Source organism: Panthera pardus, unplaced genomic scaffold (assembly GCF_024362965.1).
Source record: "Panthera pardus isolate Hobbes unplaced genomic scaffold, ASM2436296v1 HiC_scaffold_13, whole genome shotgun sequence".
Lineage (NCBI taxonomy): Eukaryota > Metazoa > Chordata > Mammalia > Carnivora > Felidae > Panthera > Panthera pardus.
Window position 1 is genome coordinate 169938831 of NW_026526688.1, and position 15416 is coordinate 169954246.

General features: G+C 48.5%; 1 protein-coding gene across 1 annotated transcript; it reads left to right on the forward strand.

Moving 5' to 3' along the window:
• The first annotated feature begins 7561 nt into the window (after positions 1-7561).
• PHOX2B (paired like homeobox 2B) lies at positions 7562-12341 on the forward strand. Its single transcript, XM_019413274.2, has 3 exons — positions 7562-8037; positions 8884-9071; positions 10065-12341. The coding sequence occupies exons 1-3, from the start codon at positions 7797-7799 to the stop codon at positions 10578-10580; spliced, it is 945 nt and encodes a 314-aa protein (XP_019268819.2). The 5' UTR covers positions 7562-7796; the 3' UTR covers positions 10581-12341.
• Positions 12342-15416: the final 3075 nt, after the last annotated feature.

Genomic DNA, 15416 nt, shown 5'->3' on the forward strand with positions numbered 1-15416 from the left:
ATGCCGCTTTTTTTCCCCAATATATGAAGTTTATTGTCAAATTGGTTTCCATACAACACCCAGTGCTCATCCCAAAAGGTGCCCTCCTTAATACCCATCACCCACCCGCCCCTCCCTCCCAAGGGATAGTTTTTGTTTTGAGGTATCCTTTTGGGTCCCCTGAAATCCCAGCACTGGGCAGAAGAATTGTATACTCTGCCTGCCCTAAGACTCTACTTCTATAACATCTCTAGAATTCCTTTCCTTCTCTTCATCCTACATTTCGATTCTCTTGCTTATGTATCCATCATTTCTTGCCTAGAATAAGCCTCTTCATTTGTCCCTTGGTTTCCCCATTCCCTCATCCCCCCACCCCGTCCGCCCCTGCAAATCATATTACACTGCATCCATAGTCCTGTAGGACCTGATTTCAGCCTGTTTGTCCTACCTTTGGTCTCATCACACCCCTCTCTTGTGTGGCTCCCACCTCCTGGATTTCTCCTGCTCTAATAAAAAAAAAAAAACAACTAAGTGGAACTATTTATAGACTCCCACACACTCCATGTCCTCTGGCTTCAGAGTCACAGATTATCACTGATTCCTATGCCTGCAACTTTCTCTTTTTCCACTTCATCACCATTTTATTTGTTTATTTCTACTCACTCTTTGGTACCCAACACAGAGAATGTCACCTCTGCCAGAATCCTTCCCTGAGACTCTAAGAAACTACATGTCCATTATGGGTCTACTGGGACCTCTTCCCCATGGCATCCTTATTCCAGAATCAGGCTGACAAAGCAGCCACTACCTGAGTTCTGTCAGCCGCCATGAAACAGGGCAAAAGAGAGAGGGTAGAGACTTAGACACTAACTCTTAAGGCTTTTGCCTGGAAGTCACATTTTACACTTCCGTTCAATTTTCATTGCCCGAAGCAAGTCATATAGCCACATCTAACTTTTAGATGGGGAAGCAAAATCACACTAGAAAAGGGGAGAACTGGAAATATTTGTTAAGGAGCCCCAGTGTTTGTTGATTAGTAATTAGTATGAGTGTAGCTTGAGCACGTTTATAGGACAACAGGGTACGTCCAGATGAGCATAAGCGGTTGAAGATTCTTAAAAGGAGGAATTGGGTAAGTTCTCTGTGCGAGTGGAAGATACTGGACTCTAAAGCATGGTGGAGGGATTGGCTTTAGATTAGAATAGGCTTCCCTCCTGGATGCAGTAGGAACAATGGCGGAGCAAGTGGGCACAGATGTGAATCGGTTTACAGATTGCGAAGTAGGAAGTTTAGGGAATCTGGTTCAGTGGCTTCTGTTATTGGGAAATTGACCTATATAAAGCTACCATAATCCTTTCCACTTGGAGAAATTTAGGTGATCATTATAGGGGGAAAAAAAAGGGATGCCGTTTTGTAATACTTATGATTTCCTAGCATAACAGTTGGGAGGACGTTAGGCATATTGCCTCTCTCTATACACAATCCCCCAAATTGAGCCCCATTTCAGGAACCATGTGGACAATTTTAACTGCCAAATACCATCTTCTAAGCACATATATAAACCCAGTGGAAAAAATGCCTCATTCTTAGGAGTTTTAACATAGCCAGGAAATGAAAGTCTGTTTTTGCCCCAACTCATCTCTAAATATACTGGGATATTTTTATTAACCCCAGAGGCTTCCCCCTTACCCTCTTTCTGTCTTCAGCGCAACCCATGCTATACTCACACAGGTCAGGACATTGCCGAGCTGAGAAGGATAATCTTACTTGACTCTTTTCTTTGGAGCATAAGAAGATGCCTTCAAAGTCTCAGGACAGCGCTGCCTTAGCACGTTGCTATTCCAGTTACAACAGCAGCTGTTGGCCTGGAAAATCGTGATCCTCTCTGGAAATGCTCTTCTGCACCCTGCAAGCTTGCTCAGGGCTCATGATTATTTTTTTCCTCCTTTTTCAAACAGTTTTTTTTTTTTTTTTTTTGGTTCAGACAGAGAGGCCTCCCTGCCTAATTTAATTTTGTTTCTCCTTTCTTTGTTACAAGCAGATGTCACTTTTACATCTGTGACTCTGATCAAATGCCCCATGTCTTCCCACCACCAGCCCAGCAGATGTTACTACTATTAGCCAAACTCCAGCAAAAAAAAAAAAAAAAGGTAACAGGCAGCCTCTTCTGCTAATCATCACATTGGTGGGGGGAGAGAACAAGAGAAGTAGAACAGGGCTCTTCCATGATGATGTCTTTAAAAAGATGTATACTGGAGATTTGTATCCTGTCAGCTATATAGAACCTAACACTTACATAGGGGATATCTCTGAAGTTAATCTAAATACAGAAACACCATCTATGAGTTAGCCATAAAGCTCCAACCCGAACCCGCCCAGCTAACCCAGGGCAAATGCCTTTTAAAGTGACATGACGCTGAACACATAATATTTACATACAGGAGTAAAGCACCACACTACTCATGCATAAATATTGTGCATAAAGTAAGACAAAACATATCAGCAACTTCTATACATACATGTCTTCCAGTAAATTCTTTTTTTTTAATTAAAAAAATTTTTTTTCCACCTCTCCAGTAAATTCTTAAAAGAGAAAATATCTGCCTGATTGCTTTATTCCCCCCCCCCCCCATTTGCTATCCCAGAGCCTGCTCTTTGATTTGTCTCCCCTCTTTCATATGCATTATAAACATGCAGTAGGAAAGACAGGGTCCATGGAGTGTCTAAATTCCAAAGCCAAGTGTTTAATATGCAATTCAAGGAGACTCTACCATCATCATCGTCGTCGTCGTCATCATCATCACCACCATCATCATCACCATCATCATAATACTGATGTCTAACATTCACTGAATTCTTACCAGGTGCCAAGCACTGTGCTAACTGCTTTGTACACAATAATTGTGAGTCCCACAGTGCCAGGAGGTTAGTTACCAGAAATACAAAGAGTTTCTATTATGAAACATGTGTATTATGGTTGCTAGGCAAATGGAAAATGTGGAAAAAATTCCAAAATGCTGGGAGGAGGTCTCTATCAGTGGATCTTCATACTTGGGGATGCTGTGGTCAGTTTGCTTGACGTTCTGGGGAAGTGTCTCAATAAATTCTGACGAGGTTATCTTCTTAGTGCAGGTGAGTAGGAAAGGCTGCTGCCTGCAGAAATCTTTTTGGAGAAACCTAAGGACAAATCTTGTCTTTTAATTCTCTGGTCAAGAGAACTGTCGGTTCTGAGTTGAGCCTTTGGCAGTCAGTGGTCTCACTGTGCCAGGATAATTTGGATGCAGTACCAAATAAAGCAATCAAAAAGAAAATTCCTCTGAAACTCTCACTGGTATTTAATATTTTATTCATTCCCATGTTATTGTGCTTCGCCTGCGGTGAAACAGCCTCAAAACAGCCTCCTAGGAGTGAGGCATTAGGAGGCTGACAAGCGTTTTCCCATGAATTGCTACTACAATACAATGGCATTTTGTTTGCTGTTTTGTTTCCTTGTCTTCTAACATTCTTTCTGACTTTCAAGGAAAAAAAGAAGAAGAAAAAGAAACCCTCCTATGAATGGCAAAGAAAAGGAAAGAAAAGTTTCTTTTAAACTTTCAACCTTTTTCATTTGGTACTGGGTAGCATGTAAACATTTTTTTTTTTTCTCATGGTATATATGCCGGTAGTTTCTTCCCTTTTTTTTGTGCTTTAAATGGCTTTTTTCTTTCTTTCTTTTACCACATAGCATTGCCTTTCCATTATTGATTCAGAAAATCGGCAGGGAAAAAAAAATCAACCGTGTACACATATTAAGAAAGGGAAGTCAGAAGAGGATGGACCAAACCATCCATCTATCCATGTGGTCATTTATCTATCAATCCAGCTCGCTACCCGCCCGCTTCTATTAAAATAAATAGCAGGCACTGTACCCATTGCTGGTTGGCTGAAGTTGTGATCTGGACAAAAGGTCTGTTTGGGAAAAGGATGCTGAAGCTCTAATTCTATTTGTGCCGGTTGAAAATCAGGAGGGGTTTTTCTACACTTCACTTTTATTAGATTATTTCTTATAGATGGTTTCTTTTTTCCTCCCAGACGCGTGGTGGAGGCTGCTGAAGCAGTTGGTCTATAGTTGGAATAATTAAATTAACCATTTGGTACAACTTTTAGGGGAGAGCTCGCGTGTAGAAAGCACAACTCTTAACAACACAGGGCGCTGGGGCTGGGGCTCCGGTCTGGCCCAGCCCCGCATGCCTTTCATCTTTGGAGCAGAAGCAGGACCCCGGGCCACAAAAGACCCACAGAGGGGACGACCGGCCAGGGACGGTGGGGGTGGGGAGGCGTGGGGTGGGGTGGGGTGGGAAGGGGGACGGTGACACTGAACAAAATAAACCTACAAGGCCTACAAAGGGGAAAATGAAGTCAAGCGCATTTGCTCATCCGACCGTGCGGTCCCCGCGCTGAAAGGTCCCCTGGTACAAAGAGAAGGAGGCGCACAGCACCCCGACCGGGCGAGGCCGGGCGGCAGGGGGCGCCTGGAGAGAGGCCAGGGCAGACCCGGGCACCGGGGAGAGGGCTGGTGCGGTGGGGCGAAGGAGGCGGGGAGTCGAGAGGGTGGGAGCCGCGGAGCACAGGGCGGGGAGAAACCCAGTCCGGGGGCCCAGGGTGCCTCGGGGAGCGCGAGGCAGTGCCCAGCTCGGGCCTCGGCTGGGCCTGCCCCTCACCCCCCACCCTTCTCTGGCACCCCCCACCGGCCTCGCACGCCCCTCGCCCGGGCCCTTTGGCGGAGTCTTAGCACTGCTCCCTGGGCTTCTCCCGTCTCCCCTCTCGGAAGCCTCCAGATCCAGCTCCCCCGACCTGCACACCGCACTCCCCACGCCAACAGCTCCAGCGCTTAGGGACTGCCCTCGTGCACCGACAGAATCCCAAAGTTCTACTTTGTCACTCAAGAGCCACCGTCAATAGCTGTTGATATGAACCCTGCACCTCCGAGCTCCCCTCACACTCCGGGTCTGCGGCCCACCTCCGTCCCAAGGGCTATAGAGACCTCTAGGGACTGTCTGCAGATTAGGACGCAAGGTGTAATTGCCCTGCACTCCGGGCGGGCGCAGAGCCGTGGCTCCCGGAGGATGGAGCTTCTTGGGCAGAGCGCGCGCGCTCTACACCCGGCGGAGACACAACCCCGGGTGCACCAAGGCACAGGCGCCAAGAGAGGTGTAAGCCTGGTAATTGCCAAACACGGGCCTCGGAGCCAAAACGCATCGCCGCCCAGACGCACTGTGTCACTCTCCTGCAGAGAAACGCGCTTAAAATCCACGTGAGCCCGAGGAGGGGGCTTGCTGGGTGCCATCCAGACCTGTCTGTGCTCCCTGCATCCACACCCCCTGAATGCCGGCCTGGGCAAGCGGGGTCGTGTTCGGAAAACCAGGAGGCACCCCCCTCTCCCAAAAGTTCGAGGGATTCTAGAAACTTGGACAATCGCAGCCTTATGCTTGACAACCTATCCTCCACCTCCCTTAAAGGGGGGGTCGTGGTGGTGGTGGTGTAAATAAGGGGGGGGGATTCCATGTGTAGCGTCCAAAGGGGCACAGCCACCTCCCGGTCCAAATGCAGATCCATATTCATGAGAACGGGATAAATAAAGACAAATCCCCACTGTAATAACACTTGGATTCCCATCCGTCTTTGCTGGCCTTTAGGTTTAGGGGACTGAAGACAGATGTTTGCATCTCTTTTCTCCTCTTGTCTGGTGACCATAAAGAAAAACCATTTAGAGCGTTGCAATTTGTTTCTCGGCGCAGTACAACCTTGTACACATTTATTTTCATTTCACCCCCGTGCACAAAAAAGTGCACACTGGTCACCAAGGGCCCTTCTTTATCAAATACGCATTGTACAACATACAACTGCAATAAAACTATCAGCCCTCCCCATAAAACTATCACCAGGCTGCTCCGCGGGTCCTGCTGCGTGCACTCCCGACATTAGCTTTTCCTCGCGTCCAGAGGATGCGCCATCACCTGAAACCAGCCTGAAACTCACCCAGCAGAGAAGCACGAGGCTGGGGGGCCCGAAGCCCCTGTTTAATCCATTACAGCGTCCGCTGCAGTTTAGTGCGCAATAAAACACGGTGGCAGTGGAGAGCCGGCGCCCATCCACTCCCCAGCACTAGCATCGAATTAAACCACTTAGTTTGGCAAACACTGAACGCCTAAATGCCCCTATAAAGACTTTATGAGTTTGTTACTTTAATTACTGACTTGTTACAGAGCACATAAAGGGGGTAATGAATGCAATAAAACTAATTATCTACACATTTAATTCATATAAAATATCCAGGGTTTGTTTACACCACACGGCGATTCAACTAAGCATTCCTCCTCTTGTCCACCGAGAGGAAGGATTTAATGAAATAGTTTTCCTTATTCTGCTAGAGCCTAACGAACCAAATGAAAATTACCCTCCGCTTAAATCATGGGGCCACCGAGGTCCACAAATCACCGCTCGCTTCTTTGTCTGCACCTTGCTGCCAGCACCCAAGAGCCTGAGGAGTTTGGACAAGGAAAGTGCCCGACCTGCAGCCTGGGCATTTAAAGAGCAAAGATTGTGCTCACTGCAGTCAACAAACCTGAAGGGCAAGCAGACAGGAATCTTCTTTTCGAAGCCCCGGGTCTGTGGGGGGCTGTGGGCACCTGAAAAAGTGTAGGTGATAAAAGAGGAGAGTGCCCGAGAGGGATGGAAGAGGAGACACATTTGGGGACACTTCTTGCCCACTTGCCAGCTATGGAGTAATTAAAATCAAAACCGCACAGAACTGCCAAACCAACAAAAATGCAAACCTCACGCTAACGCAGAAAGACCCAGAGCGGACCTCAAAGAAGCCATCGGTTGACAAGCCAGATGTTTCACATTCAAGAGCTTTACTCAGATGTTGTTTTATTTTTTAAACAGCTGTGTAAGCGGAGTCTCTAGAAAAAGCACGTTAAGCAGCGACGAGAAATGCAATTTATAAGATGCTCTCTTTTTTTAAACCCCCTCTACCAGGTGTATTTTAAAGAAATCCGCTTATCCTTCACATAAACCCCCTTGGCCCACTTACTCTATGTTACAGGGCGCCTGAGTCTTGCCAATGTCCCAGTCCTTTATAACATTTCATGCACTTCGGGGGGTAGGCTTGTTGTTAAATTGAGCGTGTAACGCTCTTACAAAACAGGTTTTCTATGACATCAAGGTTTCTTCTCCCTAACCGAGGGGGAGAAAAAAAAAAAAAAAAAAGAGGACGAAGAAGAGGGAAAACACACACACTATCTCAATTTATGCCTAAGGTATATGATCAGTTAAAAAGGCTTAAAAGCTCGGGGAAATTGGATCAGGGAGAATCGTCACCCAACTTTCATTATTTCCAAGTAGTGTGATTGAATTAAAGGGCAGGGAGCTGGTTAGAAGGGAGGATCAGGGGCTCAGTGCGTAATGGTGTGGTATTAAATTCTAATTAGAGATGCAGGAATCAATGATAGGGAGGTTGGACAGCTCAGTTCCCCAGTGCCAGCCCAATAGACGGATGAGTTATTGTCATGTAAAAAGCGCCAGCAATAAGACCAACCGCTTTGCTATTGTCCAAGTGGAAAGAGCCAAGTTTATTATGAGGACTATATGCTCTAGAGACCTCAGACAAGGCATCTCATAGGAGGCTTTTTCATAAAACTAGGCTCTGCTGGTAGTAAGGAGGCCAGTTTGGAGGCAGGCGTTGAGCTGTGCACATCTCCCCACTCCAGCCACCTTCTCCATACCCATCTTTTATTTCATTTTTCCACTTGGCTGAGCCATCCAGAGCCTTTTCAATGTATAAAATGGAATATTCTTACCTCAATTCCTCTGCCTACGAGTCCTGTATGGCTGGGATGGACACCTCGAGCCTGGCTTCAGCCTATGCTGACTTCAGTTCCTGCAGCCAGGCCAGTGGCTTCCAGTATAACCCGATAAGGACCACTTTTGGGGCCACGTCCGGCTGCCCGTCCCTCACGCCGGGATCCTGCAGCCTCGGCACCCTCAGGGACCACCAGAGCAGTCCGTACGCCGCAGGTAAGGACCGCCAGCTTTCTCAGCGGAGGAAGCCGCCTTTCCGCTCGTATATAGGAAGCCTTGATTGCATTTGAAAATGGAAATGTGTTTAGTATTTACCAAACGAAATTTGCTTACACAAATGAAAGAATTTATCACGTTAGAAGCGATTGCAGGGAGGGGTAATTCACTTACAGGGTTACACTATCCTAGTCACACCCGAACCGCCAACAAAATTATCTTAAGCTGCCAAAATGATAGGCATAATTTATTTACTTTGCGATGAGACGTAAAGCTTAGAAAATAATTAAATAACAAAGAGTAAAGCTCATTACTGGCAGTGTCTCTTTTTTTAAGAACCGACAGCGGCTCACACCTCTTTCGCTGGTCATTTTTATGATTATTTCTTAAATTTATTATTATCATTATTTTTTGCAGCACTTTCCCCCAACTTTTGGGCAGGGTCAACTTCTGAGAATTGAAAAGTTCCAACAGTGGGATTATGGGGTAATTTCTTCCCTGGTTCCCTGATATTCCGACTGATGTTTTTGGACTTTTTTTCCTCTCTCGTCTTTCCTCTTCAAAGCACTATCCCGTGCCCCGGCCCTCAGTCGTCTCCGGCGCGCTGTTTTAACCACCCAAAGGTGCTCGTGCCAAGAGGGACCCTGCCAAAGCCCGGAGTTTGCCTGTTTCGGTATATAACTAATTTGCACGGTTTTTCTCCGCAGCTCCTCTCAGCCAGTCTCCCGCGCCGGCGTCGGTGGCCGCTCCAGCGCTACCGGATCTTGGAGTCCCCACGTTCCGGCTCCGCGGCCCGTGCGCTCCAGACAGTATCGCTCACACTCTGTCCCCTCTGTTGTCCCCCAGTTCCTTACAAACTCTTCACCGACCACGGCGGCCTCAACGAAAAGCGCAAGCAGCGGCGCATCCGCACCACTTTCACTAGCGCGCAGCTCAAAGAGCTGGAGAGGGTCTTCGCAGAGACGCACTACCCTGACATCTACACCCGGGAGGAGCTGGCTCTGAAGATCGACCTCACCGAGGCGCGAGTCCAGGTATGCGCGCCCGGAAACCGACCCTGCTTCGCCACACCCGGCCCGGTAGGGTACGGAGGCGGGGAGCGGGCGGTGCTCCTGAAGGTTCGGAATACCCGGGCCTCTCCACACGAGGGCCTGGGACTCCAGGGCCGAACAGAGAGGCCAAGTTCCAGAAGGGCTGTGCACGCGAGGAAGGGTTGGGGCGTGCGCTCGTGTTTGTACGTGCACAGCTGCAAAGCGTTTTCCACCTCAGGTAGCCCTGCAGAGACTTTCGGGGTCTTGGGACGTGAATGAGCAGGGCTTTGGGGGACAGGAAATGCCTTGTGGCGGGGGTGCAGACGTTGCCCCCGTATCATACGTGGGTTTCTTGTTTTTGTTTTTCTGCCTCCTAACTCAAGTTCTTTTAACTTGGAACCGTGGAGTATAGGTGTCTTTCCCGGGTAACTATGACTGGGATCACATTTGCAAAGGGGCTGCGACTCCATGAAGGTCATGAACCGCGGCTAACCCTAACCTTTTAGGGACACAGGTGCACTCACAAGCTGGCCAGGCGCCACTCCAGATGAGCCCCATTGTACGCTACCTCGGGCTCAAAGGCCAGGATGGGCGGCGAGCGTCAAACCCAGAGATACCCTCTTTCAAACAATTAGGGTTTAACCTTAGACCTGCGGCCTAGAGTGGTATGGAGAGTTTGGGGTGGCTCAAGAAATTGACTGAGCAAAGGCCGGCCAATACAAAGGCTTCCCTTTCAGGGAATCTCGGCGACAGGGGCCTTTTAACATCTCCTGCAAGCCGCCTTCTTCCTGGCATGCTCAGGTGACCCTAAGAAAGTTTCTCCGAAGACGCACCCGCGGGGGCGAACTTGGTGGCGGGGTGCGCGCAGGGGTCCCCGTCGCGCGAGGAGTTTAAAACAAACAGATGCGGAACGTGAGCCGTCCTACTCCGCGCTTGGCTTGCGGGTTTCCTGCTTTCTCGTGCTGCTTCACCGCATCTCCTCTCCCCTTGCGCCAGGTGTGGTTCCAGAACCGCCGCGCCAAGTTCCGCAAGCAGGAGCGGGCAGCAGCGGCCGCCGCGGCCGCGGCCAAGAACGGCTCTTCGGGAAAGAAGTCCGATTCGTCCCGGGACGACGAGAGCAAAGAGGCCAAGAGTACCGACCCGGACAGCACTGGGGGCCCCGGCCCCAACCCCAACCCCACTCCCAGCTGCGGGGCGAGTGGCGGCGGCGGCGGCGGGCCCAGCCCGGCAGGAGCCCCGGGGGCTGCGGGGCCCGGGGGCCCGGGAGGTGAACCCGGCAAGGGAGGCGCGGCGGCGGCGGCGGCGGCTGCGGCGGCGGCTGCTGCGGCGGCGGCGGCGGCAGCGGCCGGGGGTCTGGCTGCAGCCGGGGGCCCTGGACAAGGCTGGGCTCCCGGCCCCGGGCCCATCACCTCCATCCCGGATTCTCTCGGGGGCCCTTTCGCCAGTGTCCTATCTTCGCTCCAAAGACCCAACGGTGCCAAAGCCGCCTTAGTGAAGAGCAGTATGTTCTGATCTGCGATCCTGCGGCAGCGGCGGCGGCGGCGGCGGCGGCGGCGGCGGGCGAGCCGGGTCCGGGCGGGCGAGCGGGCGAGCGGGTAGGCCCAAGCCTATTGTCGTTGCTGCTGCCGCGGCTTTTCACCGAGAACCCGAAGTTATCGCGATAAGAATAAAGAGAAAATGGCGCCCCCATTTCAACCCCACTCCTCCCCCTATCGTGAACCCCCAAACAAAACAAAACTCAAAACTTCCCTGGCTTGGCACCTGCCTCGGGGCCGCGCAGACCGGCCAGGGCTCAGCCTGCTGACCGGGGGGGGTGTGTGCAGCGCGGCCCGGACTCGGGGGCACTCTCAGGGGGGCTGTGTCTGCGTGTCGGTATATGTCTGTCTCGGGGAATGTGTGTCTGTGGCCCGAGCAGGTGACAGGGAGAGATGGGGGGGGGGCGCGCAACCGACTCAGCGACTTGCTTAGGAAAAGAAAAAAGTAAACAATCCCCTCAACTGAAAAAAAAAAAAATTAGTAAGGCAGAGATCACTTTAAAAACAAGCAAACAACCCGGAAAGGCTTTTAAATCCAAGGGAAAACAAGTAAGGTGGGGAAGAAGGGAGGCTGAAGCTAGCACCGTCTGAGGGCTCTATCTTGTGAACCCCCAAATTTGCGCCCTCCTGACAGCACACTCCCTTGGGGCTCCTCCTCAAGGGAAAGTAAGGGTGCCTTCCAGCCCCCCTTCCCCTCGTGTCCTTGGGTTCGGGTTGCTGAGGCGATGACTCGTGCAGACTGTCCCCGCGGCCAAGGTGACTTCCTCGCTCCCACCTGCCTGTCCCACCTCGCCAACACCATCCTGCCATTAGCGCATCGGAACCCCACACAGTTGCAACTCCCAACCCCGAATCTTTGCAGCCACTCGGCCCTGAAAGATGCCCTATACATGAGATGCCTTTTCATCCGCAAACTCTGCGAACGGTCTCCTATTTCGCAATTCTTCCCCTTTTTTTTTTCTTTCCTGTCACACCCCTCCCACCGGCATTTTCTTCTTCCACCAGCTTTTACCGAACTTTTTGGCACTGCTTTGGATTAGAGTCAATTGCAGTCCACGCAACTGGCTGCAGAGAAACCTACCGAGCAAAGAAAGGCGTGCACACAAGTTTGCAGAAGTGTCTCGGTTTGCATTTCTGTTTGATTGGAAATGGACTCACATCCTGTGTGGTGGATGGACTGTATATTGATGATTCCATTCTTCAAGCAGATTAGACATCTCTGTTGGAATTTGTTTTTTGTTTTTGTTTTTGTTTTTATTTTAAAAGGCACAAACTATAGATATTAGTTGAATGTTGAGGCTTTAACTTTTTCCGTGTCTTTCTACAACTGTGTTCTGTGACTCAATTGTATCGTGTTAATATCAGTACAGACCGTCTCCTCTACGTGACCGTATAATGTTTTTCTCTTCTTGTAGTCTCTATGGCGTGTCTTTATGGAGTAATAAGGTTCTCACGGGTTCAATTCCTTTGTGTTTAGAGAGACCAAGGTTCAGACAATGGTATATATTTTTGTTATCAGGTGCATGTCTGTCTGATTTCTTTTTTCTTCTTGTTGGACTATGTTTGTGAACATAAGCGTCATAAGTTATGTTTCAGATTTTCAAATTTATTTATATGTGTTATAATGAATGCTTCTATTTAAAAGGGAAATATTTCTACATGTGCATATAGTTTTCCAAGAGTGTACCATTAACTTGATTGTTGATAATAAAAACAAAAAGCAAGTCTAGCAATTGAACTCTTCTGACTTTTCCTTGATTTTTTTTAAAATTTAATTTTAGAAATTATAAGGGAGGACAGAGGAAGAGGAAATTGTACAAAATATCTAGAAGCCACTGTAGCTCTGGAAACCCAAGCAGATTAGGGAGTCTAAATGCACGCATCCAAATTCAGCCAATATAAAATTTAGTGCTTGGGATAGCAGGCAAGATTCTCTGGTCTGTGTTTATTTGTCTTGCAGTCACCAAACATAAAAGCACAACTAGGGCGTTGATAAAAATGTTCACATGGATGCCTACACTGAGGCCAGGGGACTCAGTGACAGCAAAAGTAGGTTTTGAATACCCAGCTTGGAGAAAGACTCATAAGTGAGGATTCCGTGTGCAGGTGCTTTCAGGACCAAGGGCATCTAGTAAGGTCTGAATGGTAGAGCCTCCTTAAGCCTTGCAGAATGCCAGCACCCGGGAACACCAGAGGGTCTCTGTGTGGGCAAGTGGATCCGGAAGGCCTTGGCCTGAGAACAGCTCTGCAAGGTTGGTGTGTTTGGAGACATAACACTGGCAACAACCGAAATTAGTGAGCACTTGCATGTAGCTATCTGTGCTTTCCATGCGTTATCTCATCTACCCCTCAAAACAACACCACAAAGCAGGTAATATTCCTATACTCATTCTCTTATAAACAGATGAGATGCTAAAGTGACAAAGAAGTTAACTTGCTCTAGAGTCTCTACTGTATGAGTGATGGGGCCAGCCTTTGAACCCAGGAACTCTAATTACAGAGCCTGAACATTAACTACCCCACTGGTCCCCCCAAAGTATGGTCCCTGGACCAGCAGCATCAGCATCACCTGGGAACTTGTTAGATACACAAATTCTTAGACTCCATCCTACATCTACTGAATCAGAAACTCTGGGAGTGCAGCCTGGCAATTTATGTGTTTTAATGAATTCTATAGAGGATATGAGAACCACTGAACAACATTGTAAGAAACCCAAACAGGAAGGTTCCAGAATTGGGACTACCTTGGGAATAGGTGTGTGTGTGTGTGTGTGTGTGTGTGTGTGTGTGTGTGTGTGTTGAGGGGGGAGTGCTGGTAGCTTCAGTGATCCCCTTTTGAAAGGAGGGAATCATCATCACAGCCCCAAAATGGAATCTGCTTCTTCCTTGAACTGTTTGGTTGGTCAACCTTCTTCAAGCAGAAGCCTGTATGGTACTTCTCCAGGCTTTACCAATAGATGACTCAGTTCTCCTCATTTGAGGAGAGTCCATAGTCTGCTTCCTCTGGCCTGAGGATTAGCTGCTGATCTGGCTTGAATTTATCAAAGCTTCTCACCTTAGGCATCCAAATATGGCTTTCAGCAAATCAGGCAGGTTTCCTTTAGAATTTTTAAACATTTGGATTTTATCTAACTTCTAATAGTGTTTCTAAAGGACTTTTAAGTAGTCTAAAAAATCTGTTTTTGGGGCACCTGGGTGGCTGAGTCAGTTGAACGTCCGACTTTGGCTCAGGTCACGATCCCGCAGTCTGTGAGTTCAAGCCCCGCATCGCATCGGGCTCTGTGCTGACAGCTCAGAGCCTGGAGCCTGCTTTGGATTCTGTGTCTCCCTCTCTTTCTGCCCCTCCCCCGCTCATGCTCTGTCTCTCTCTCTGTCAAAAATAAATAAACAGGGGCGCCTGGGTGGCTCAGTTGGTTAAGCAGCCGACTTTGGCTCAGGTCATGATCTCGCGGTCTGTGAGTTCGAGCCCCGCGTCGGTCTCTGTGCTGATGGCTTGGAGCCTGGAGCCTGCTTCTGTTTCTGTGTCTCCCTCTCTCTCTGCCCCTCCCCCATTCGAGCTCTGTCTCCCTCTGCCTTTCAAAAATGAATAAATGTTTAAAAATTAAAAAAAATAAACATTCAAAAAAATTTTTTAAATCTTTTTAAATGCTCTATGCAAACTCCCAAGACAATATTCCATAAGAAATGGCATTAATTGTGCTGATCTAAAATGCCAACAATTGCAAGATCCCTTAGACCCCATCCCTTGATTGTAAGTGTAATTTACAAGGTCTAGGAGAGGCAAGAAGTAGGACAGGAATTTATAGAGGAAAAGAACATTCAAAGTCCAGGTAACCCAGTCCTAGGCTTGGCTAGAAGAAAATTAGCCTTCCCTTAGGCATCGAGGGCCACTGTAAGCTGATGGCCAGAACAGTGAGCAGGCATTCTGGACAACTTACGACCAGGAGAAAGAAAGAAAACAAGAAGCAGAAAGAGGAACAAAAGAGAAAGAAGGAAGAGGAAAAACAAATAGCCAAAGTAGAGATTTTAGAAACCTCAGTGAAAGTCCTAGAAATCCTTTCAGATGGGTGCAAACTAGATGAAGATCCCCAAATTCCCTTCTCTTGGCCTTGACTTGCTTGAGCAACTTAGCTCCAGGATAAGGGAAACTCTGGAGATTAATGAGGAATAATACATGCTTCCCATCCCCGTACTGCCTTGGCTTCCCAACGGATTGCATTTTTAGTGTCTGGAAGCACCCAGCTTCAGTATTTTAAATATTAACTTCTTTTTTAATTTGGGTCACCTCTGCCTCTCTTACTGGTCAACGAGGCAAACTATTAGGAGGCAAGTTTATGATCAAATGCAAAATAATGCCCTTGTAATATGATGGAGCCTAGTGGCAGGACACTGTGTCTCTTGAGTTGTGTCATTTCCTTGGAGCCCTGCACAGTGTGAACAAGCTCACTTCCACTTTTCCTCTCCTAAAGAATTTGCATTTTGGCTCATCAAGGCATCCTTTTTCCTGGCAACTGCGGGACCACATGTGACTTCACAAAAGCTGCATGAGCTGATGCCAGATGGCCACCTCTAAGCCAAGTCTCCTTCAAGATGGCTGAGTATAGAGAACCAGAGAGTGGTTTCTGAGGACAGCAGGTAACCAAGCAAATAGTAGCTGTCTACAACTCACCCAGATGCTTCTCTCTGGCCATACCACATCCTTAGAAATACAGCCTGTGACTAGATTGAGATGATCCTCAATTCAGGGAAAAGATCCACATGACTTTGGACTGCAAGTAACTTAATCCCTTTGAGCCTGATGCATCAACTATAA